Source organism: Ailuropoda melanoleuca, chromosome 1, assembly GCF_002007445.2.
Source record: "Ailuropoda melanoleuca isolate Jingjing chromosome 1, ASM200744v2, whole genome shotgun sequence".
NCBI classification, from domain to species: domain Eukaryota; kingdom Metazoa; phylum Chordata; class Mammalia; order Carnivora; family Ursidae; genus Ailuropoda; species Ailuropoda melanoleuca.
The window spans coordinates 62,621,547-62,647,693 of NC_048218.1; the positions used below are offsets into that span (position 1 = coordinate 62,621,547).

Genomic DNA, 26,147 nt, shown 5'->3' on the forward strand with positions numbered 1-26,147 from the left:
ATATTACCCACAATACTCAGAAACACTTTTGCTCTGATGTGACCTTGGTAATTTAAGATTACATTCTATTGCTTGCAAGTTCTGGCCAAAAACAATAACTATTTGATCAGATACCGGGGGTGCTCAATATATTAGTTCATAATGTTCACACAGTAGACCAGGACAGAATTCCTGGCTCCTTCTTGTCCAACCTTCGCCTCATGGACGACTCCCTGACCCCTCAACTCCACTCACCTAAGCAGCTTGTTGTTCTCCTGGTCTGCATAGGTAGTGATGTTGATGGCAGTTTCATTCTGCTCCACAAATTTCAGTAATTCGCTGGAGTCCAAGCGAGAGTCACCATTATCAACGTTCTAGAAAGGGGATGAAGAGCTTTTCAGGAACATTTTGTAGAACTGTCTCCCACTCAGCTTGACCCATCTTCAGTTCATCTTGCTCTTGGTATTTTCCAACCCTGCCCTGTCCTCAGAGCTACAGCAACAAAGGCTTGAAGACTTGAGAAGGCACCTGCCCTCTGAGATGAGAGTGAGTGAAAATGTGTGGGCAGAGTCCACCAAGGGCCTTTCAAACCCAGACCCTGCTCAGAAGGGCAGCTGGGACACAGGCCTGTGTTTACCCAAGTAGCCTGGGGTGCTTGGGGGCGCTCTGCAGCCTCATCCCTGACATGGTCCTGCAGACATTCTCCACGTAACATCTGAGTTCAGGCCAGCCACCATACCCTGTTCTCGAACCTCAGTGGACATATAACAGCAACATTCTGAATCAGCATCTGTGGCAGAGCCCAGGATGTGTATTTCTAACAAGCTGCTTGGGAACAACAATGCAGGTGACCCTCAGAGCTCACTCTGGGAGTCACAGGACCATTTCTTGCTGCTTGATTTTCCTGGCCTGCTCTCATGCTTAACACTCACACTGGTACCTCTAACCAAGCACATCAGTGAGAAGTCACAGCAAAGGTCCTGAACTGATAACCTGCAGGCAGAGATGGTGCAAAGCACCCCCCCCAACTCTGGGCTGGGGGCCCCACTGCAGACGTGTGCAAGGTCCTTGGCTTACGGAACACAGGCTGTCCTCATGACCCAGCTGACATCCCATGAGCACAAGGTGAGGGTACAGTGAGCTCAGACATTATCCCCTCTTTGACAAGATGCTAAACCTAGACCATAGCCATTTGGGCCTCTTCAACATGCTCAGGCCCCACTGCAGGGGGAGGGTGTCGAGGTCAAGGTCTTATCAAATTCTAAGTTGGTATTGCTGCTCTCCTCAATAGTTCCAATGGGGGAAAAATGTTTTTGAAAAATTCTTTCCCTAGGCCGCCTCGTCCTGCTGCCTTAGGAAATAATCAGCATTCCCATGTTACTTTCAAGATGGCTCCCCAGATGGTGTAAGGGCTTCTGGAAGAAAAGTCTATTCAGGTCTCTAGGTAGAAGGGACTCTCCTTCCATGACTGTCATGTGTCACATGCGTTCTACTCTAAGGCTGTAAATCTTTCCATGGTATGTATAATACAAACCATGCCAGCCCTTGCTTTGTGCCTTTTCATCATTCTTGTCCCAATTCCTAGCAACAGGTCTCAGACGTTCTCTAGTTGCTATACATCCACCTTGAGGAAACCTCCCCTCACCTCGTGAAGGCCTGATTAATTAATGGAGAAAAATGAAATAAGGTTGGCCAGGGGTCGTTGTTAGCAGTGTGGGACTTTCTTGAATCCAAATGTTCCAAGTGCTGGACAGACAGAAGCAGGCTCACAGACCCCAGCAGCATCTCAGCCTGATGAGAGAATGAGACTGAAGAGGAGCTGTGTAGTCGTGGCTGCAGACCCGGGGCCACATGGCACCTGGGGGCACCAGGAACCTGCGACTACAGCCCAGGAAGCTCCCAAAAGGCAGTGCTAAGTGCACACACGCACATTCAGTAGGACCAAAATCTAGGCCTGAAGCTGAGGGGAGAGCCAGCCAGCCAGCCTGCACACTCATCTCAGGAGGGACCAAGCAGGCCTCCCCAGGCCAGCTCTGTATGTGGAATCCACAGGAAAACAGAGGTCTGGTACTTGCCCCAGATATAGCCTGGACTGCCCAGGGGCCTCCCTTGGAGGGCATGATCTTGGACCATGAACCAACCTAATTCACTCAGCCTCTGTTCAGCCAACCAGTGACAAAAGGGACGTACCTCTGTATGCCTGCCTTTCCCAGCTCTATGTATATGTGATGTAGCACCCTTTGCTTCTATGTAACTCTACGATTGTAGGAAGGCAGGAAGGCGTGTGATACAAAACCCATGTTTGGGGCTCACTGACAAGTTTGGAGAGGACGGGCTAGGCCAGGCACTCACTCACACACAGCAGCTGTGGTGATGGGGGACATGATAACAGAATAAGGGAGGAAGGAGTCTGGCTCCAATTGTGGCCCTGGCCACCAGGGGTCTGCCACCACGAGTCCAGAGTGTGTGTTTACGACGTGGCCATGGCAGGCACTCTCTACTGGTCTGTTACACTTTCACTGGAGAAATCATGAATGAATCAATAGGTGAAGTGAGAGTCTGGTTTTGGTCTTATCCAAATTCTGATTACATTTTCTCTTAACTAATTTTGATATAAGGAATACCGGCTAGGCTGGAGGGCAGTCCCAGGTTCAGAAACAGTTTCTGTGAGATATCGGATCTCTCACCAACAGGCAGCTGTTTGCCTAGTGGGAAGGAATCTCCCTTTGACGACTGCACCACACAGGACTCCGATAATCATCAAAAAGTAGACCGTGAAACCCCTGTTTTCTCAGAGGACACTGCCAGAGCGTCTGGGAGAAGCAAGCGTTGTGCGTGTCAGTCAAGATCAAGCTTTCGTGGTCAGGAGTGAGAATGCCCTAGAGGAAGCTACTTTCTCAAGGGAGCCTATTGGAGGAGTTAGTGCCAGAGCGGGTGGAGAGGTGTCAAGGGGGGCGTGGGGCCCAGGTACTTGGGAATCAAATTAATAGCAGATGCCATTGACGCCTGAGGCAGGGTGCCACCAAGGGGCCACTAGGAATGATTATAAGGTCCCAAGAGGCCCCTTGGAAAGAGTGTCCTGGGTCTCCTGGGCCTTAGCGGCCATGGCCAAGTCCCTGCACATAACGACCTGGCAGGTGCTGCTCACTCAGCTTCTGGAAACCGTTTTCTTCAAGTTACTTTCTGCTCCTGTGCGACTCTCCTGGCTCGGCACTGTAACGTGTTTCTCTGGAGATGAGCAACCACCCTCTGCCCCAAGGGCTTTGTAACACCGGGGGATTGAGACAGAGGAAGACTGAGAAGGGCTGCGCCTTCTCCGCCAGGTATGATCTCAAATGCTTGGAACCCAGAGAGACGTACTTTCTGCCACAGGAGAGACAACTCGCTAAAGACAGGGACACAAGTGACGTCCTAAATGACCAAATACCCCATCCAGTATTTCTCCATCCGTGAGGTTCATAAAGTCAGTTAGGAAGAGGAATCACAGATGAGGCTGGTTTTGGCATGTGGTGGCCACAGAACTGCCAAGAAATCCCTCGTGTGTCTGGGGCTGCTTCTGAGTCCAGGCTGGCTACAGCCTGGGAGAGCAGGCCCTGGAGGCACGAGAGAACATGTCCGTCTGTGGACGAGCACCTGAGGGCGTCTAGCTAGAGATGTGTGTCTGTATGTAACAGGGGCTTCTGGCTTATGTGGCAGTGTGGGTATCTGAACGTGTGTCTGTTAGGAGGCTGTGTCTGTACGTGGGGTGTGCACCTCTGTATGTGGGATGTGTGTGTGCTTGTGCATGCTTCTGCTTGTGGTATTTTTATCTCTGGGTGTGACGTACATATGTGTGTGTCTGTGTTCCTGTCTCTCAGCCGGAAGAGTGCCCTTAACTGCTTCTTCTAAGAGTGTCTCAAGCTCTCTGAGAAATCCGCATGCCACGGGAGCCCTACTCATTGCTAACAACTATTTCCGACTTTTTCAAAGCAGCATCTCTCCTGTCCCCAGTTGGAACAACCTGTCTCTTGAACTAAGTGATGGGACAAGCAATATCTAGGTTCATGAAGAATCTTGGAGCCATGGAATGCCAGTGTGTGGACTCCTCTCCGAAGATGAGGAGCTCTACAGGCCGGGGATGAGCAAGTTAATGTCTTAGAGAAATGTCAAATTGGGTGGGAAATGCCTGGGTCTGGGTGCGATCGGAAGGTGTTCTGTCTCAACAGCCAGCTTTATGAGGTAGAGGGTGGGGGGAGACACACAGGGTAGGGGGATAGAGCCTGGCCATATACATGTGCTTTAGATCCCAAAGGCTCTCTTGCTGGAATCCCACTGATCAGGCTGGTCAGAAAGCAACTGTCATAGCTTCAGGGAATGATGGGAAGATGTGATCAGGCAATGGGAGAGGAAGTCTCCCTTTGTCTGGGGCTGAAGAGTCTTTGACCCCAACTCTGCATTACCTTAAAGTACTTGTCTAGGATTTCACTGTAGTTGCTGCCTTTAGAGAACCAGCCATCGGGAATAATCTCTGCTTCCAGCCACTGGATGATGCGACGCCGGAGCTCATCGCGGTTGGACTGATAGCAAACGACTGCAGGAAAGGGGAAGGAGGTCAGCTGAGCGATGAGGACCCCAGTGTCACCCAGCACCCACTAGAGCGGAGGTTCAATGCCTGGGGCTCGGCATGCGACATCTCATTGACTTTTCACAGCACTCCAGGGACACAAAACTATCAAACACATTTTATAAGAGTCAACCCAGGGTAGACAACTGGAAAGTGTCTTAACCAGGATTCAAGCTTATGTTTCTAAAAAACTTATAAGAATTGAGAATATTGAAACAGAGAGACTACGTTGCTTAGGTGAGAAAAATATTGGCAGAACAATAAAGGACATTTTCATTAACTTCAGGAAGCTGAGGGGGGGAAATCAATCAATCAATAAACAGCGTTCTTGGCTCAAAGATGAGCTGAAATGATAAGTGAATGAAGGAGCACATTATAATTTTTCATGCCACCAGATTTTAAATTCTCTCTCTATAGCTTTTTCCTCTTATCAACTGGGTCTATCAAAACTTAAAATTTTACACTGTCTGCATTATCCTTTGTTCTAAACCACAGAAAACAAGGTCAAGAAAAGGCCATGCTGAAACCCTGCTCTGGACAGCTGTTGCAAGCCACATGGCAAGAACAGGTGGGACTGAGAGTTAAGTAGATGGGGGACAGGGAAGGGAGAGTGCTTTGGCAAGAGGAAATTCCTGGAAGACAACACACACTGGAATGTGCTTAGGGCCCTGAGCCAGGGGAATGGAAATCTGGGCTGCCTCTTCCAAGCTGTGTAATTCAGGGAAATTCACTTAACCTCTCTGAGCCTCAATTTCCTCAACCATGAGGTCATTACAATAAGGTCCACCTCACAAGACTTTTGTAAAGATCTAAGGAAAAGCATATGCTAAAGGTTCTGTAACTATAATGATGAAATTTTAATTTCAATTCATAGAAAACCATGGAGAAAGTCCTACTGGCATTTCCAATTATCTCCTTTCCAAAGAGGTTGTGCCTTCTGATTCTGCTAGTCCTGTGACATCAGCCTATCTTACAGAGCATCGAAGGAAAGATTCAGTGGCTTTCCTGTCCTTTTAAGGCAATCACTACTCAGCAAAATGGAAAACACAGCCAACATTCTGGCCCAACCAGCTGCTTTAAATGGCAAGCACACACACAAAACAATGCAGTTTTGCAGCTTTTCTGAGCTGTGTTGAGGAGTGACCTGTTCTGGGTCACAAGTTCTGACACACAGATCTTGTGAGCTTCAGCAGGAAATGTGAAACACAAAATTCCCTCAAAAAAAGAATTTCTTCCCTAACAGGCACCCTAGAGAAAAAGCAGGCTCTCACCTGGGCTGGCTGATGGACTTATGGGTTTCTTCTCTGCAAGACAAAAGGAAAAAATGCATAAGGCCAAGTGAAGACCAAAAACCATTTCTGTGTACTGTTTGGATTAAAAATCATCCCACGTTAAGGGGGCCACTTACACCCTTCTCATCATTTTGTCCTGGGTCCCTGTCTCCTTTCCTTCTTCTAGGGCTTAAGTTTGGGATCTTTTCTTCCCTGCTTTGACATTTTTTGGGCCACTGAGTTGCCCTCCTGGTCTCATACCTCCTCCTGTTATGTTGAGGGGTGGGGATGGGTTGCTGGGACTTTGAGAATTCACATGGAACCATTACAGAGAGGGAAATGGAGTGGAGACCCAAATGTGGGAAACAGTTTCTTGTTTCACCGGGACAGTTCAAAGCTGGGATGGGCTGAGTGGGGCTGTGGCTTGGCAGGGAGCTGGTGTCTAATTAGCAATGAGCTTGGGACCCCTTCCTTCTTATCCTAATGGCAATGGTTTGAGTGCAAAATAGAGGAAATATGTATACCAGGGCTGAGAGGTGCCTAAATTTAAAAAGTAAAATTCAGGGCGCCTGGGTGGCTCAGTCGGTTAAGCATCCGACTCTTGGTTTTGGCTCAGGTCATGATCTCAGTCATGAGATCGAGCCCCACATCAGGCTCTGTGCTCAGCGTGGAATCCGCTTGAGATTCTCTCTCTCCCTCTCCCTTTGCCCCTCCCCACCGCACTTTCTCTCTAAAATAAATAAATAAATCTTTAAAAAATAAATAAAATAAAAAGTGAAATTCACCTGCTTTTTAAAAAGGCATAGAGGTCATTTAAATACTTCTTTATTATTGTTGATTATTCATGTGGTTCCCCATCCACTACAGACAGTACTGCAAGCTCCCCTGGGAGGTTGATGCCGGAAACCTGAGCACAGGCCTGGGCAAAGCCAGTATCCAGGGCAAAGCCAGTAGGCTCATGAGCGCCAAGAGGATGCATCTCCAAGTAGCTCGGTGGTCTCTGTGGCTTTGGGTGTTGTGGCCCAGTGGAAAGGGCTGTGGGAAGCCAGGCCACACTGCTGTGTCCCCTGGCTCCTCTGGTTGGAGCTGGGAGATGGTGGTAACAGTGGTCCTTACCTTTGCAGTGTCCGTCGTAATCAACCTGGATTTTGGATCCAGTGAGGCAGGCGTCTCGATGCAGCTCACAGTGGTTGAGGTAGGTCTTGCCGTTGCTGCCGCACACAGGCCTCTTGTGAGGTTTGCATTGCTGAAACAGACCCAAGCAGGAGGTCTGTGGAGTCGGGGTGCCAATGCACGCATACGTGCATGCACACACGCACACGTGCAGCTTGTGGGGACACCCTGGCAGGGAGCCTCAGCTCTGGCATCAGTGACTCTACCCCACTCAACATTGGAGGCACCCCGTCATTTTGCAGCCCTGCATGGCCCTCTCTGCTGATCCCGGATCAGGGTCATCTCTTCTACTCAGTGAAGGAATAGACCACCCTGACCCTATCAAATCAGCAGGAAGGGCATTTTATTAGAAGTCAGGAATCTGGATGCTCTATCACTTTGGAGAAAGTCACTCGATGTCTTTGCATAATCTCAGATCCCTTCAAATGCTGACATTCTATGACACGAGAGCCAGAGCTGAGAGCGGGGAATGTGGAGACTCACAGGCAGGTGCATAGATATGTGTGTGAGCGCACACACACTCACACACCGCAATTCTTCAGTTCTTCTGGGGTTTAACTAGAAGGGTCTTTGCTCTCTCTCTTTGTGTAGTATTTTGGGGCCATTCTTGCAAGGGCTGTTGTGAGGCAGGGCTGGGGCCGCCGGGTCTTTGTGAAGTACTGCAAAGAATCATTATGGACAGGGAAATGGACTAAAGTTCACTTGGCAACTTGGGTCTACGTTGGCTATTTAAAGGGCCATGGTCACAGGCAAGCTCAGTTTCTTTAGACTTTTGTGGTTTTTGAAAGGTGGTAAGGGGGAAGCAAGTTCAGCTCAGCCCCGATGAAGGCACCAAAGCAAGAAAGAGCAGATGCAGTAAGAAGAAACACAGAATGCTGGAGCTGGAAGGCAGCCCCACCTCTCTGATTTTAGATGAAAATACCAAAGTCTGGGAGGACAAATTTTATTTAACCAATATTTATTATTGAATTCTTCCTAAATGATCTACATGCTGGGCAAACATGATTTCTTGTCTCCGCAGCATCCAGTGGCAACTAACTTCCTCGAGATCACACAAATATATGAGGTCAAGGTGTGACTAGATGCTCACGTCACCACACAGTGGCCAGCTACACATCTGGGGAGGGCCTCCTAGGGCTCCCAATGGATCTGGTTTTCACATTTCTAAGTCAGGGGACTTCCTTTCTGAAACAATGGATCAGATCTTCATCTGGGGACTAAATTAGGTGTATTTATTTGCAGAAAGGCAAATATATTTCTAGGCTTGTGTTGGTTTGACAGAAAGGAGAAGAAAGGTATTTATCTTTGTCTGAAGGGTGAGAACTTGTCAGAATCCTGCTTACAAAAGAAGTATTTCTCAAAAGCTCACATTGCTTTTTAAACCTCATTTAAAACAAACAAAACCCTCTAAAAAAAACTTTGTTTCTTCTAGTAGTGTTCTAAAAGCGTGCATGTCCTTTGGCTTGGCGAGCCCTAGTGGGAATCAATCCTGCAGACGTACAGGCTGCAGCACATAAGGATACTTGCACAAGGATGTTATTATTTGTAGTGGTAAACAACTCAGGAAACAACCTAAATGTCCACCTACGGGAAAATTATTACATAAATATGATGTTATTACAAAATATTTATTATGATCCCATTTTTTTATAAAATGGGGGGAACCGTATACATTTATAGTAACAGAAAAACAAGTGTAATAAGATATATCAAACCATTAACACTGATCATCTCAAACTAGTCAGATTTGAGGGAAGATTATTAATTTTAGGTTTATACAAATGTCTGTATTATTTGACTTATATATAAACATTATTAAAATTTTGACTTAAAAATCTTATAAAACTAAACATTTTTTAAAAAAAGAAAGAATATCCCTGCATTCACATCTGGTTTTTAACTTCTGGGATGAAAATCCCTTGTCCTTCAGAGAGACAAGGTATGCTTTTATACAGATGATGATATAATTGTTGGCCCTGCCTTGCTGACTAGCCGTGCCAGCAAGGCAGCCATTTGGCCTTGGTTACTGTCCTCTAGCTTCTGACCTCAGGACTTACCTCAATGCAGAGGCAGGTGGGCTCTCCCTTCTCTGTGACTGCACATTCCCGGCCGGCTCCACAAAACACATTGGCGCAGATCTTTGATTTGCTCTTTAGTTCTTCCTAAAACACAAAATCATAAAGGAAACCAAGTCACGGAGATGAGCCTGTCACAGCATAAGCCAATGGCGGCAGTTACTTTCCAGACTCAGGTCTTGGTCTGGAGTTGCAGCTCATGGTGGTGGAAGGGTCCTGAACAGCTAGAAGCCGTCCCCAGGAGCCACCCTGGACTTGCTGGCTCCAGCCCAGGCCTGGCTATCTCGGAGTCCCTTAGACTGTTTCTTTCTTTTTTTTTTTTTTAAGATTTTTTTTTTAATTATTTATTCGACAGAGATAGAGACAGCCAGCGAGAGAGGGAACACAAGCAGGGGGAGAGGGAGAGGAAGAAGCAGGCTCAGAGCAGAGGAGCCTGACGTGGGGCTCAATCCCATAACGCCGGGATCACGCCCTGAGCCGAAGGCAGACGCTCAACCGCTGTGCCACCCAGGTGCCCCCCTTAGACTGTTTCTTAAAGAGCAAGAGACTGTTTCTTATGTGCTTCCTTTCCTTTAAAAATGGCTACTCAACACCCCTTGTATGTCAACACTACAGTAAAGAGCTATAAAGGCAGTCTCTGTCCTCAAGAAGCTCCATGACTCTCTGAGGAAGCTCCCAAATAGAGATTTAGCAAGCAACATGGAGCCGGAGGGGAGAAGGAGGGCGAGCATTAAATGAGGCTTTCTGAAGATAGGATGCCTTAACTAATTCCTAGAGGATGAGAAGAGTAAGCCAGACAGACACAGAGACATGTGAGAGAAATATGGCTATCTGAAGGACCAAAATCCCCCTGAGTCGTGTGCAAGGTAATATATTTCAAAAGGCCAAAGAAGAATAGCTAAACCACCGGGAAAGTGGATTTGCTATTATTCCATATGGTCTTATTCAGCCCCTGTCCACATCTGCCTCTGGCTTCAAGACCAAGAGAGCCAAACCACCCAACAGACAGCAGAATTATCCTCAAACTACTTGTGGTCAGACATTCCTGTTCAGACGTGCACAGCAGAACCTACAGGCAGGGAATGGTCCCAGCCTATGCCACTGAAAATGAGAGTGTCTGTGGGCACTAATCTCTCGGTCGGTGACACATTGCCCCCTCACATTAATTGGTGGCTAAAAAGCAGCCCCACCTCATTTGTTCACGCAGGCCAGCAGCAGTGGTGGCTGAACAAAGGAGAATGTGAGTCCTCCAGCCTCTGTCTGACTGCTGAGCAGGCAGTCACCACAGGCATCCAGGCCCCCGCCCACTGGGGTAGCCCTGACTGTCACAAAACCAACAAAGATGGCAGGAGTTGTGCTGAGGTCAGTAAAGGCAGAGGGGGAACCGCAGATTCCACCCCTCAGACCACGTCTACCATGTCATGCAGACAACTCACACCCACATAGCTTGTAATACTAAAATTCTCGTAGTCGGTAAATATTTCATATGTAAGAAGAGGTCAAAGAAAACAAAAAACGACGTAGATATTGAGAGCTGAGGGCTGTGCCCAATACAGCTGGTCTGCTGCCACCTGGAGGCTGCTTTGCAAACTCCGCGTTATTATTGTCTTGCCTCAGCCATCTTGCCTGTCATGCAGGGATCCCATTGGTCCAGACACTCTCGCCATGCTCACATTTCATTGGTTCATAGGCTGTTGCTAAACCCATTCTTTTTTGGATGTTGCTAAGGCGAATGCAATAAACTGGCAAGCAGGGAAGAAAAAAGGAAGTAATCCCCAGAATGCTGGGGCGACTAGAGAGCTGTTGTTTCCTAAACCAGGAGTGGAGATAAAATCGAGCATATTCTCCAGTCAGGGCCCTCCTCACTGTGCCTGGGAAGGGAAAGCAGCTCTAAAAAGGAAGAGGAAAAAGCTATTGCTGACCAGTGTAAAAAATCTCAGATTAGACCACCTTCTCCTCTGTCCTTCATGAAACAACATTCTAGCCAAGAGACACAGACAAATAAATGCATAAAAAGGCATGCCCTGACACTGCCTACACTCAAAAGACACAGCGCACAGCTCCCGGGGCAGACCTTTTACCACTTGGCTGTGAGTCTGTAACTAGCCACTTTAGTTCCTTGAACCTCAGTTTCCTCATCTGTCAAATAGGGGTAAATACCAGCCCTGCCTTGTGAAGATGAAACAGTGTATGTGGAAGGGCATCATAAGCTGAAAAGCAAGTGGAGCTTCCTGCAGAACAGTGTGTGGCACGCATAGAGCTTCTTTCACCTTCTGTTGCTGTGTTCAGTGAATATTAAAAAAGCAAGCTTTTACTTCCAGGTTGAATTCAACCCAAGTCATTTTTTCAGAAATAGTTCTCCAAAATCATTTGAAGAAATAGACACTCTTCATGTAAAAATAAAGCCTCATATTTGAACAGTCCAGCTCAAATTTACAAAATGTTTCCACACATACGATTTCATCTCACTGTATGAAAAACCCTGCAAGGACATGTGTATAATTAACCTCATTTTACAGGAGAGGGAACTGAAGATCAGAAAGGTCAAGTGACTTGCCCAAATGTCCCAAAGCTAAAACTGAGAGGAGCTAGGATTCCAACCTGGATCTTCAGACAACAGATGGGTAAGTTCCCATTTATAAAATCCGGCACTCTGCTAAGTGATTTGGATTATACGTTGTCTCACTTAAGCCCTGGGATAACACCATGAGTTAGACATCATAACGTTCCCTATTTCATAGATGAGCGAACTGAGCCTTAGAGGTTAAATAACTAGAACATGACAGAGCTAAGATCCCACCCAACCAAAGGGAAAGCAGTTCCTTTATATTTGATTTACTTTCATAGCCAGAAAATTAAAGGTTAGGGAGATTATGATAGAGATGTGATTTGCATAATTAGCCAATGTGAGAAAGCGCTTACAAGTGCGTCAGAGCTAGATTTGAATTCCCACATCCCACCTCTGCTCCTTACTTGCCATGGTGATGGGCAAGGTACTTTCTTTAAACCTCAGTTTCCTCATGTGTGAAATGGGACCACTCATCCCCGCGAGGGGTGTGTGAGCCCTATAGGAGATGCACTGCCCGCAGCAGGGTGCCTGCCATAGAGTTGAGAGCTGCTGTGGTTACTGCCTCTTAGACAATTTCCCCACTAAGTGCTGTGCCCACCTCGGTTGTCATGTCCCCACCCAGCCTCCCTTACCCTGAAAAGATTATACTGAGAGCGGGAGGACTGATTGAATGGAAAAAACCAAGGGCTGACAACCCGCCTCCTTTCCCCTTTAAGACCAGAGAGAAAGGGGGGCCGCGCTAGTCACACAAGCGTTCCTCTTTGCAGGTGGCACATCTGTCAATAGGTGGCAATCTCCCTCTTTGTCTTGCAGAACGACGCCGCAATGCAGAGCTGCAGCCCTGGCTCGTGGCTCCACCCTCCCAGCCCGGGAGTGGAGGGGCAGGAGGTGGGAGAGCAGGGCGGGGTGAGCACCCTACAGCCACCCGCAGCAGGTACAAAGAACGGGATTTTTGCCTACTTGGGAAAGAATGTTCTACCTGAAGCCCTCCATCCTCCCCAGTTCTTCCCATTCACAGGCGTGCTTTCATGCAGAAACAACAATGAAAATTTTCTACTTAGAGGTGGCCTCTTTGTACCATGGAAAGCCCTTCTCCAAGCCCTATCTTGGGGGGGGGGAAGGGATGTCAGGAGCACCCCTGAGGCTCCTAGAAAGTTCTTTAGCATGGTAGGTGATCTTACCCCTCTGGTGAGTGGAGGAGAACATCTTGAGAGGAGATGTATAGGGCATAAACATGCTCCCGGGACAGGGCAATCAATGGCTGCCTTTTGGGGAGGGGTGTGGTAAGTGAGGCAGAAAAGAGGCAAGGCAGCAGGTGACATGGAAGGTATCCCTTCCACCTCAGAAATTCTGACTCAAAGTGCAGGGCAGCTGGGATGGAGAGAGGCTGGAGCCAGGGGAACCTGACACGTGGAAGGTCGTGATCTAGTGGGGGTGACAAGGGCCTAGGGTCCAATGCTAATATTAATGAGAGCACCTACAACTGAGTGAGGCTCTTCACAGCTATCTCTGCCCCCACAGTGTCTGTACAAGTTTCCATATTTTTAGTCCCATCTAACAGATGGGGAGGAACTTAAGAGTCAGAAGAGCTCTGTGACATACAGCGGCCACATAATGAGGGGAAGCTGAGTCAGGACTGGAAGACAGGTCAGCCTGACTCCAGAGCCTCAATATTCCCTTACAAGGAACAGTCAAGGGAGGGAGCTGCAGGCAGAGGGGACAGCTACAAGGGCTGGCACAGGGAGAGGCCACACAGCACAATGCAGTTCTTCTAGGAATTAGGTCCCAGGCCTATAGGAGAATTTCAATTAGGAGTAGATAATCACACTGGCTTATGAATTTGCTCTAGGAGTGGGAGGTCATAGGTTTACAAACCCCTAAGTCTGAGAGTACCTGTGAAAATGTGATTGACTGAATGGGGTTGGGGGGGCGTTGTTCTGGAAGTGTGGACAGATATGTTGATAAAAGTCAACAAAATACTTGCTTCCAATGGAGAAACACTGGGGTTCTAGCTTTGACTTTCTCCATCGTCTCCCTGACAGGCTTCTATGTTGTTTTCATTAAGCATTGCAAGCCATGCTCTGGGGCTTTGGTCTCATGGTTAAACTTCACAATGCCAACTCCCCATGGTAAAAGACTGACTGGGAACATAGCTAACTTTTACTAGAGGAAACACTTTCTCCCTGAGCAACTGTCAGCCTGACAATAATAATACTTTATACTAGTACAGCAATTTCAAATAGTCTGTAATTTCCACTATCACTTTTAATTCTCAAAACCCTTTAGGATAGGCAGGCAGGGGTCAGCTCTAAGGCACTTCCAGACTTAACATCCAATGATGAAGAAGAAACTGAGGCTCACGGCTACATGTGACTGGTCCAAGGACTCACAGTTGCAGAGCTGGGTCTGGGCCTAAGGTCTCCAGACTTTAATTCCAACCCTCTTTCCACAAACCACTTTGCCTCATTACAAATCAAAGCTAGAAAAGGTGCTGCTGTGGATCAAAGATCTAAAAAAATAAATTAGTTTTGCAATTAAAAAAAGATCCTTCGCAAACAAAGTGAGAAGCAAGTTATTTGTAAAACCACCAGAAGAGGTGATGGTGTGTCGGGATCTCTGGGCCGACAAGCATTAAGTCTGAACACAAACTACACTTTGAATGTTTAAAAAAAAGTCTTCTGAAGTAAAACAATTTCTGGAAGAACAGTGTGCTTTGGCAGGGGAGGCAGCTTGCAAGCAAAACCATAAAACTGTCAGCTTAATATATCATCATTTCTCTAAAGTGAACTGGGTCAGCTCTGCACCCCCCATCCTTTTCCTCCTTTTCCAACTTTCTTTTTGAAAAAAAAAAAAAAAATAGTCCTACTTAATGCCAAGGTGGAATTTTGGCTCCACTGGCCACTATTTTGTGACAGAGCGGCTTTGTTGACGTGAGAAAGGCTCTCCTTGCTTTGCCAGAATTAGTCATGGAAACTTCACAGGAACACCAGGGCCCCTCAGATATGTGGCTGAGCACCATGGAGCTTGGGACAAAGGAATTCACAGAGCTGGGGAGAGGAGGCCTGGGTGGGGCCTAGGGTGGGACTCCGGCTGCTCTCAGGCAGCGTTCTGGAATGGAACCCAGCAGCACAGGCCTGAGAAAGCCAAACCTCTTTAGGACCTTGAAATCTAACTGGAGCACCATGTGACCTTGTTCAAGTCTCTCTGATTCTTTTGCTCTGAAAAGGAGTATCTTGCTGCATCCCACATCCGCTAAGGAAAGAGGTGGAAAGCGATTTCTAGCAGCTGTTCTGAAGCCTCTGCATCGGCAGGGACAGTGCACCTCCCTAGATGTGCTCGCAAACCGTCCCTCTGCTCAAGGTGAACACACCAGGGCCAGATCCAGGTTCGATGGATCCTGAAGCTTCAACAATTTGAGGGGCCCTCCCTGAGAAAAAGAATACATGATTATGACTGCGACACTGGGCTCAGGGCCTTGTGAGTAAGGTCTGAAACTCAAGCTTAATTAGCTCACAATAAATCTGACTCTCCACCTACCCTATTATTTTCTTCATAAACAAGAAGGCTTTGGGGCCTTCAGTCTCTTTAATATTTTATCCATGTACAGCTTATCTCAAGTGAACTCCAAGTGCCTGCACATTTTGGCTACTGATACACCCACCAGAACGTCCTGCCTGAGAAAATCCTCAATAAATGTTTTTTACATTAAATTTCACCAGCAGGGGTTGGGGGGGGAGATTCAAGTTAGTGCCAATGTCAGTGGCCAGTGACAGTAGCTCTCAGGATGTTTGGGGGAAGATGTGGCTGGCCTTCATGACATCAAAATAAGGGATGCATCACCCCAAAAGGATTAGCTTTAAGATAAAAAAATCAAAAATCTATTATGGACCTGTCATTGAAGAACTACCTAATTCTCCTTTGTATTAATTTCTTTTTTAAAAAGATTTTATTTATTTACTTGACAGAGAGAGAGAGAGAAAGCACAAGCAGGGTGAGAAGCAGGCAGAGGAAGAAGAAGACTCCCTCATGAGCATTGAGCCTGGTGTGGGACTCGATCCCAAGACCCTGGGATCATGACCTGAGCCGAAGGCAGATGCTTAACCGACGGAGCCACCCAGGTGTCCCTTTTGTATTAATTTCTATGTTTAGCTTCTATCACAGCTTATGGGATAAGATGTTCCTGACATTTTCTTCTCTTTACATGATAATGTATTGTGTGTCTAGAAATCACTACTTTCAAATTGGAAATGGGACAAGGCTGTTTACCTTAACCATTGTCTTATGGATTCTGTCACATTCTCTGTGTTTGCCTTGTCAGACTGGAGGATCTGAACTGCCACCTTCATAGGGAAGCCCCCTCACTTTCCCAGCTGCACATTCACCATCTCTGGGATGCCTCCCACTCCATGTACTTAGGTCTTTCTTGAGGTGGCCCAGCCCCAGCATGGCAGACTAGGTGCTTGGTTTCTATATAATGCTAAGTTCAGTTTTCTGTGAGGGCCTTGTCTAGTCATAGTAGAATAACAGCATTTCGTACACACAGAGTTGGAAATATGTTAGGCCCTTTCACCCAGGACTGAGAAAAATTGCACACGGGTCTATGGGGTCTGAGGAGTCGCCCCTGTTGGCAGTGAGGAGGCTCTGACTCCAGCACCCCAGGAGGGTGCTTCTGCTCTCATGCCCTCAAAGCATAGGTCACAGTAATGCACTGGAATGGCCCCGTGGAGTGCCATGCTGTCTCCCCAACTTAGGCACATCCAGTGACTCCACTCTGACTGACAGTGTCTACCAGGCTCCCCAGTATCTATCTACAGTTCTCAGAGTGATCCTGGGAGTTTCTAAGATATCCTGTCTGTCTTCCTAAGAAGTGCTTTTCGTAAGGCCTCCAGCTGTACAATTGTACCCTTCAGTTTCTTTAGAATTCCTTGGTGGGACCTTTTAAGCCAAACCACTTTTTGCCCAGAATTAGTCTGTTGGGTTTGATCACGGTATTCATTTTCCATTCTCCCACCATCTGCCTAAGACTTGTCCGCTATAAAGGACAATGTTGGGCCATGGATAGTCCTACAGTCTTCTTCAGTAAAGGCCAGGGCACGTAATTAAAATCCACTAGGGAGCATATTTGATAAATGCCTATTAAAAAACCAATGAATGATAACAGCCTGTGACTGGTGTGATGCAAGCTCCATGTGATAAACCCGGAAGGAGGGCAGGATGTGGCCTCTACCTTCTCAGGAATTTTTAACCTCGTTGGGGTGAAGAAACTCACAAACCAGATCAGTGCAGTCCTGAGTGAAGGGGGCTGCTGACGCCAGCAGATGGGCTTCATGGATGAGAGGGGACGTGAGCTGAGCCCTAAAAAATGGTAGGATCTGGATGGAAAAACTAGGTTTTTGAGCAGGAGGGTCTTAAGATCAGTGGGTGAGACGGAACTGGGGGCACAAGGAAACTGGGTAGAAAGTGCCTGGGATGATGAAAGTCTCATGTATGGTGGTGGCATGGATACAGAGAAAGGAGGGAATTCAGGAGAAAATTCTAAAGAACGAGATTTGGCAACAAACCAGATAGAAGAGGGGAAAGTGAGAATCCAGAGAACTGCCAAGATCCTTGGCTTTGAGAGCCTGAAGGTTGGCAGTGTGTCTTCCAAGTCAGAGACCAGGCAGAGGCCGAGTGGGGGAGGAGTCGGTGATGATGAGTCAGTTATGGACTTAAGTCTAAGGGGACAGTACAACATCCCACTGACAGCTGAAAATAAAGGGACTAGAGAAGCGCATCTGGACATGATCCATGTAGGAGTGAGAAATGGGGCCAAGGGGATGAACGAGCTCAGGAAGAAAGGCTGGGAATGGAGGGCTGAGGGTGGCCAAGGAGCAGGAAGAAGAGGCTGCCTGCAGCCCACCTGGGGCTTTCTGCAAGCCAGAAAAGGTGCATTCTCCTCTAGGCAGATGTGACCCCGGGCCAGGTTACAGGGCTCAGGAGGCAGCGCAGGCTGGATTTCAGCCCCTTCCACCTCCTCATGCAGTGAACAGCCTGCACAACCGTTACAAGGACTCTGAAGGCAAAGCAGACAAGAAAGCAGAGCAGGCACACTGAGAAAACGGAGCAAAATCAGGACGTCTAGAGAGCTCCAAGAAATGGGTGATGAATGCCATTGTATGAGAAATGATTTGGCAAATGTTGGGATGAAACAGCAAAAACAAACAAAAAAACACACAAAAAAACCCCCCAAAACTTTTAAACCTCTGTCAAAACCTGAACCAGAAGCCAGACCAGACAGAGGCGGTGAGGTCCTATGTAAGGAGAACTGATACAGGAACCTGGAGAGAGGCCCTGGACATATCTCTCTCTGCCTTCAACACTGTGTGACTTAGAGCAAGGTGGCTGACTTCTCTGGGCCTCAGTTTCCCCATCTATAAAAGGAAAAAATTGTAAATGATGCCAAAGTCCCTTAAACTGTGAAGATTAACTAGAAAGCAAGACATTTGCCATTTCAGATGTTCTTGAGTATCAAACTTTAATTTCCCAAGGAAGTTAACCTAGATGCCCAAACTAGAGACTGGTAATGTATAGAGCCTCCCGTGAGTGTTTCAGGGTTTTTGCTGGGTTTCGGTGGTAGAATTAAAGTTGGCTTTTGTAGTCAAAGAATTTCCATAAGCAATGCCTTTTCATTGTCTCCTGGGTCATGACAGAGGAAATCAGAGGAGAGTAATGGGAACCCAGTTGAGTGGCCTGATTTCACTCTTGGTTGAATGGTTGGAACCCTCTACTCCCTTTGAATGCCATTAATGACATTTTTATTCTATTTGTATTTGCCTTGCAAGATGAAAAGGGAGAGAATGGCTAAAGGAAATTCACGAGATTCACAATTCTTCATTCCTGCCAAGAACCTGTCACTGAAGTATGTCTGGGACTGCCAGGGCTCATACTCAGCATCCATGCTCTAATTATTTCCACATGTAGTTCAAGGCAAATGGTTGATTAAAAGTTAAAAAAAAAGAAATACCCACACACCTAAATCCCAGTACCCTCCACTAAGGGGGTGGGGAGAGAGCTCTAGGGAAACTACGGGAGAGCTCAGAGAGAACATTTTGGAAGTGTCCACTGTAGTGCCAGCCACAGCAGACCAATCCCCACACATCCCCACACGTTCCCAGCACTCCATCCCCAGCCAGCCCTCCACCTCCCCAAGCTTCCCCAAGCACTGAACCAAACACAATTCACATTCTTTGAACTTTTGAGTGGAATGTAGGATTTATTCCTGCTTTGGTGGAAGGCCTAAGAGATGGATATAGGCTAAGAGCTACAAGTTCTCTCCACCCCTTTTGCCCTGGGCTCTACTGAATTTAGGTAGACTGGGCAGTTCCTGATATCACATCCTAGGGAAGAAATCCAGTGTGCAGAGAACATGGGTACCTTCCCCAAGCTGGAGAATAGTTCCCACATCTGCAGCTCCTTTCCATGAACCCAATTTGCATATGGCTCCCCCTAAAACTGAAAGTTAACCCACTGTTCCCCAAGGTGGTTCACATGACTCATTCAGATGCCTGACACTGTCATCTACTGACATCTGCTTGGCCACATTTAACAAGGTCTTCGGCAGTGACTCAGTCTCTTCTTGTCTCCTGGGTGATTTCATTGTTTATTAGGCCTCAAGATCATTGACCTCCTCACCTCCAGGAAGCCTCACTTCTAAGGTCCTCTAGCTACAGGGAGCTTCAGGAGGAATCTGTGAGTAGAGCAGGTAACTGCAGCAGACTAAAATAAAGGGTACAGGGCTCCTGAGGTCCCACGTTTTGAAATGAAAACTCATTACCCTTTGAAAATGTCAGCACCGTGAAGCATTGTTAGATGCTTCTTTAACCTTCAAATGGGCAGAGAATGTCCCACAAGACCAGCTAAAAAAATAATGTCACCATCTGGGAAGTCTGATTTATTGTCTGAATTACACAAATCCTTCCAGTCCTTCAAGGCTCAGCTCAAGTTACACAACTCCATCCTTGGTGACCTTTTCCTCTTGAGTGGTATGAGCTCCTCCTTCCATCTCTAAACTTTCATTCTTCTCTGTACAAACTCATTTGATCACTTTTTAAAAATCTAATTGATTATGCAGACATTGTCTTCCCAGCTGAACTGTAAGTTCCTAGAGGACAAGACTTATGTTCTAAAGTCTTTTGTAGGTCCAAGCAGAGTACGTTATGCCAGGCCATCAACCTTTGTTGAAAGTGTCCAAGGGCAACTGAGCCACACTGCCCTAAGGACCTAGACCAGGGGGAGAAAGACAGCCCCTGGGCCAATTCCTCTCCTGGGACTGCCCCCTTTCAGGGTCAGGTTTTTTTGTGGGGGAAATAGCCTAAAGACCCCACCCTTCTCCACCAGGCCATAAATATTCAGCCTGTAAATTCCCTAATGAGATACTGTCTTTGACCCACAGAAAGACCCTGGGGTTTGTGTGTGTGTGTGAGGTGGATAGGAGAGCAATAGGGGCTGGAAATGGATTTCAGCCACTTCCTTTATCCACAATTAATGTATAATCTAGCAGACTTGCTGAGGGAATGAGAATGGGAAAAGGATGGAAGAGGAGGCAATGTGGGAATGTGGGGTACCTCGCAGGAAGGCAAAATCGGGTGGGACTTCAGAGTGTAGTGTGGAGGTTGCCAAAGGGCAGCCTGACACCTTGGTGACCTATACAAGGGAGAAGCAGAGACAAAGATAAGCAAGAGGGGCCAAGAGAAATTGTGAAAATGGGCTCATTACCCAAGGCAGCTGTTTTGTGTTAACTCTCCTCGGGAATGCTGCTCCTACATTGTCCTGAGGTAGAAGGGAGGCAAGACGGTCTGTCTGCCTAGACATGAGAAAGAATAAATTGCCATTACCTTATCCTACCCCTCCCCCACGTGCAGACGGCTCTGGGGGTCTCCAAGCACTCCCTCTGTTCATCTGCTAGGCTGACCTTACCGTGGGCTGGAATACACTGAAATGGGAGTGGCCAGGGAAGGGCCAGGCCTTCTCTGTGCCCAAGTGTTTTATTTTCCAGGGTGCTGGGCATCGTGAAAGGAACGGTGATGTCCAACCAAGAGCTGAGACCACGTGACAGATGGAGGGGGTAAGGGGGAGGACAGCGGGGAGATGAGGAACAAAATGGAGCAGGGAAACCCCAGAGACCCAGCAGAGCATAACAGTGTGAGTCTCTACTTTAAAAACACAGACAAAGCCCTGGGACTCTGAGGGCAGCGTGGCTGCAAAGCAGCTGTCAAGTTTCTAGCATCCTGGCAATTACTCTCCAGCCTGTGGAATGCACAAGGGGTTAAAACGCAGCAAGCAACTCCATGCTAAATGAAGTCACCATATGTGTGGCTCCGTATGGTTCTAGGAGAAGCAGACAGATGTAATTAGAAGTTTTAAAGACACTGTGTTGTCATGGCAACTGTTGGCCAGGAGAACCCGGAGTCCGAGGAATACAGTCTTCCAAGGAAATGCCAGACGCAGGTGGTGTGCATCGTCCTCAGGCTCCACAGGCAGGGTTGTTCCTCCCCCTTGCCTGGTCCTACGCTTTCGGGGGCCCTCCCTCTCCAATTCCTCCTCATCCCCACTTCCTACGCCCCAGACAGGCACCCAGAGCAACTCCAAATGCAGATGAAGCATTCCCTTCAGATGGCATCCAAAGGAAGGAATTAAGGAGAAGTCGAATCTTGGGAGAGTTCGTGCAGGTGACATGGTTCTCTGGGCAGTCTCTGGTCCCACGGGCTTTCTAGATATGAGTGTGGGGATCACTAGGGGAAGCTGCAAGCTTAATTTACATATCACTCTGGAGCCAGCTCCTCTATGAGGCAGATGCTGGATGGGTACTACAGGACAAGTAGGGGTATGTGAACTTGAGCAGGGGAATGTCTGCTCTTAGTAGGCAACCATGCATTTTATCAGCCAAACTGGAACACTTTGAAAGTAAAAGGGGACCTTTAAAATAGATATACTTGGACAACAGGCATACTGTGACATCTGGTCACCTCAATTAACAGGCTACCTAAGGGAAAAATTATTAGTTTTATTTTACGGAGTGGAAATTTTACCTGGTGTCTATGAGCCCCCAGAAACCCGGCTATGGATTTTGGGACTGGATTTTCCTAGAGCACAACCTAGGAAAGATGAGAAACTCAAAGAAAGTACGACTCTGGGCATGAACTGCCTGAATCTCTCGATTCAACTGCCACACGAGGATATTCACAGGGTTCTGCTGTCGCAAAGCTGGGGAACCTGGGCAGATGGAGCCACTTTCCTTCAAAATCTCGGTCATTAAAAATCCTTCCAACTGCTTCTCTAAAGAGAGAAACATTCATTTCACACATTGTTGCCAAAGAGGGATGATTCTCTATGGATTTATGGCAATAATGTGGTCAACGGAGTGGGATCATTCCACAGTAGAGAGACCTAATAAATCTGCCCCTGAAGAGTGGAGGTTTCCAGGTGTACATTCTTACACATTCCTCAACAACTGAACCAAAAAACAGTGGCTCAGGGATTCTGTGGTCACAAAATGCAGGGAAAGGTTAGACTCTCCCAGGGAACCAGCAGAAATGACTGTATTTTAGGCACAATATAACCAACCCAGAAATTATGAGAATGCGGTTCAGCCACAAGCTCAGTTACAGAACTGTGGGATTTCAGAGGGTAAGGCCCACCCACAGTGCATCCCCTAGTATTTTCTCAGGGACTCTGGGAATCACAGCCATTTGATAAAAGTTCCTGGCAGTTCCTTGACAACCGTGACTAGAGCCCTGGCTTAAGGATGGGAACCACTGGGGCCAACTTGCCTTGTTTACCTCTCCTAAATACAGACAGGTCCTAGATACTGGGATGCAAAACTCTGAGCTTAATGTGGAGCTTCCCCAAGGTTTTGGGGTGGCAATAAAGGGCTCCTTACAATCTGTAATCATCAATTAACACCATTACTCTCTGCTAAGCATGTATGCGAAGAAGTCCTGACTCCCACTGCAGGTCCCCTGCATTTTAATAGTCCAATTTAGAGGAACATTAACCTTTCTGGAACAAATTAAGAACTTGATAAAATCAATCCTTTTGAGAAAAAAAAAAAACAACACTGCAAACATAAATTAATTCTGCATTTCCTTATCACTGTCCAAAGTGGAATTGGACAAAACCTATTTCCAAGCAAGTAATTGAGCAACAGAATACCAAACATCAAGTTGGATGCTGGGGACTCAAGGAAGGATAAAGCACAGTCCATGTCTCTAAGCTGCTGACAGTTTAGTTGAGGAGTTGAGGAGATGGGGTACAAATAGATGGAATCCTTTCTTTTCTTTCTTTCTTTCTTTCTTTCTTTCTTTCTTTCTTTCTTTCTTTCTTTCTTTCTTTCTTTCGAGAGAGGGAGTGGGAGGGTGAGAGGGAGAGAGAGAGAATCCCAAGCAGGCTCCACACCCAGCATGGAGCCTGATGCAGGGCTTGATCTCACTACCCTGAGATCATGACCTAAGCCAAAATCAAGAGTCTGCCGCTTAACTGACTGAGCCACTCAGGTGTCCCAATACCTTGTATTTTTTTTTAATTTTTATTTTTTTAAAAGATTTTATTTATTTGTTTGGGGGGAGAGAGAGAGAGAGAGCACACAAGCAGGGGGAGGGGCAGAGGGAGAAGAAGCAGACTCCCCTGCTGAGCAGGGAGCCTGACGTGGGGCTTGAACCCAGGACCCTGGGATCATGACATGAGCCGAAGGCAGATGCTTAACTGACTGAGCCACCCAGGTGCCCCAATACATGGAATTTTAAATAACAACACAATCTAATAATTGAAAAGGCAGGACCACGTGTAGCTAAATGTGATTTGTGGTTAAATGACAAGTGTCTAGAGCAGCCCCATCCAACAGGAATATAATATCAGTCTCACAGAGGATTTGAAAACTTCTAGTAAAATTTTAGAAAGTCAAAAGGAACAATTATTTTAATAATTTGTTTTACATAAGCCAATATAGCCAAAATATTACCATTTCAGCTTGTAACCAATAGCATTAGTGAGACGTTTTACGTGCTCTTGTTCATAATAAGTGTTTGCTCCCTGGCTTGCATTTTTCACTTACAGCACATCTTAACTGAGACTAGCCACACTGCAAGAGCTCAATAGCCACTTGTGGCTCGTGGCTTTTCCTACTTAACAGACCAGCTCTAATAAGTTCTGGGTGCAGACATACTACTGAGGGCTGAACTGAGGAGAGTTTAGGTAGAAAGAATACGACTTTCTTTAACGAGGAATGTCTTATATGTGGTGTATATAATTGAAGTCAACAGATACTTGAACACCTCAGTAAGGCGGCATGCTGGGCTGCATGGAGCAGAATACTGAGGTCATGAATATCCAGTCCTTTCAAAACAGGCAGGTGCCGTGGGCACTTAAGCCTAATTCTGGCTCTGGTCTCCTCTAGAAGAGAAAACGCTGCCACCTCCTTTAGTACCTTGTATGGCTTATCTCATAAAACAATAGGGGGCTAATTAAACCACATATTTTGAAACTTCTCTTAACTATTTAAATACGTTTACTTTTTTTTGCATAAAAGTCCATGTTCAAATTTGGCAATGTAGTGGATATCTGTCAAAAAAAAAATTTTTTTTTCCTGTTTCTTGGCTCAACTGCTACATTCTTTTGCTGCCAACTTTCAATAATATTACACACACACACACACACACACACAATTTTAGTGCCTTGAGATTAAAGTCCCTGAAAATATGCACACTCTATTCTTTTTGAGACATTCCTGCCTTGCATTCTTTCCTTGGAGCAGTTGGGAAGTCACAGCCGGGGGAGGGGGGAAGGAACTGTAAGTCCTACGCGGGCTGGCCAATCAGGCCTTATCGGAGTCAGGAGACCCACCAATGAGAAACGGCCAGGTATTCTGCTCCACAGTCCTAGCACAACTCCCTATTTTTGCAAGGATTAAAATTCTGTGAGACCTTCATACTGTACCAACAATGCACAAAGGCCTCTTTTTCTGTTCAGTTTGCTTTCCCCCAAGGACTACCTTAGAAACTACACAAAAACCTACTAGCTTAGTTGCTACAGATTATCATTTGCAGTAAAAACACTTCCTTAGTATTATGTAGCTGTTTAATTTTCAAAGCTCTGTCCTTTAACTGATTAAGCACTAGAGAAATGCCACATATTTAACTGCTTTTGATTACCCTGATTCCACTGAAAAGTGGAGCAACACGCTATGGAAGTCAACAAACTGGTCTGTGGGTCAACAGTAAGGGAGTTTAGAGAATAAGGCTGCAAGGTGAGATCTGCTCCTTAAAACCCCACCCACTGCTGATCACTGCGCCACTGGTGGCACCTCCCAGGATAAAAGATATCTCTGAGCACTAACGTGCAAATCCAGTGACACTGTTTTGCCCATACTGGGGACATCAGAGTTGCCATTCAAATGAGCAGGAGACAGAGCAAGAGCAGAATGGATCCCAAAAAATAAAGGTCTCAGTAAATGGTGATGTCAGAAGACAAACTGGCCAGAGGCTTTGGGGCGAAGAATCACCAACAACAGAATTTAATTTAATGCTTTATTTTATATTCCTTGGGATATTAGCTTACTCTGGGAATGATGCCCAGTTAAATCAGAATTGCTGCTCATGCAAGGAAAGAATAAAAATATTTACTATTTAGTAAGCCTCTGCTTAAATTCCAATGTCACCTGGAGCTGAGAGAATCAGGTTCCCGGTGTCAGACTAAGCAAGTCCAACATTACTACCATGTCCAAGAGTAAGCAAAGTGTTGATGGGCAAACACTGTCGACCATCTTCCCAGGTACACAAATACTTGCAGAATCTGACATAGAGATCAGAGATTATAGGCAGGCAGGATGCTGTGCATCTCCTCATATTACATATGAGACATCCGGATTCGTTAATTAACCCATTTGACCAATGGATCAATTCAACAAATATTTACTGAGCATCTAGTTTATGCTAAGCTCAGTTCTAGGTGCTGGGGATTCATTGGTGAAAGAGACAGAGAAGGACTACATCTTGAAGAAGTACATATTCTAGAGAGAGGAGAGTGAAAATAAACACAATTAACAAGACCATTTCAGTGTGATTACATTAGAAGAACATAGCATATGTTTGACAGAGAAATCTGTGAGAGGGGACACCACTTAGATTGAATGAGGGAAAGCTCTCTTGAGCTGAGACCAAAGGATGAAAGGAGCAGTCCAGGCAGCTGGAGGAAAACTGTAAAGGTTGTGACACAGGGCAGAATTTGTCATGTTCCTGGAACAGAAAAAGGCTAGTGTGGCTGCGACATACGGTCTAGCAGGGAGAGCGGTGAGAAGTTAGCTGGGAAAAGCAGGCAAGGCATGGAGCATGTAGGGCCTTGTATGCACTGATAAGAACTTTGAATTTTATTCTTAATGAATAAAACTGGAGGAGAGTGATGTGATCAGATATGTGTTTTACAAAAATTACTCAGGCTACTGCGTA

General features: G+C 46.5%; 1 protein-coding gene across 1 annotated transcript in view; it reads right to left on the reverse strand.

Moving 5' to 3' along the window:
* Positions 1-26,147, reverse strand: part of FSTL1 (follistatin like 1) — a 52,159-nt gene that overhangs the window by 9,429 nt on the left and 16,583 nt on the right. The window contains exons 3-7 of the mRNA XM_002915252.4: positions 9,084-9,188; positions 6,970-7,099; positions 5,854-5,886; positions 4,419-4,549; positions 235-353 (exon numbers count right to left, since the gene is read on the reverse strand). Of these exons, the coding sequence (XP_002915298.1) occupies positions 235-353; positions 4,419-4,549; positions 5,854-5,886; positions 6,970-7,099; positions 9,084-9,188 (518 nt within the window). The remainder of the gene's footprint in view (positions 1-234; positions 354-4,418; positions 4,550-5,853; positions 5,887-6,969; positions 7,100-9,083; positions 9,189-26,147) is intronic.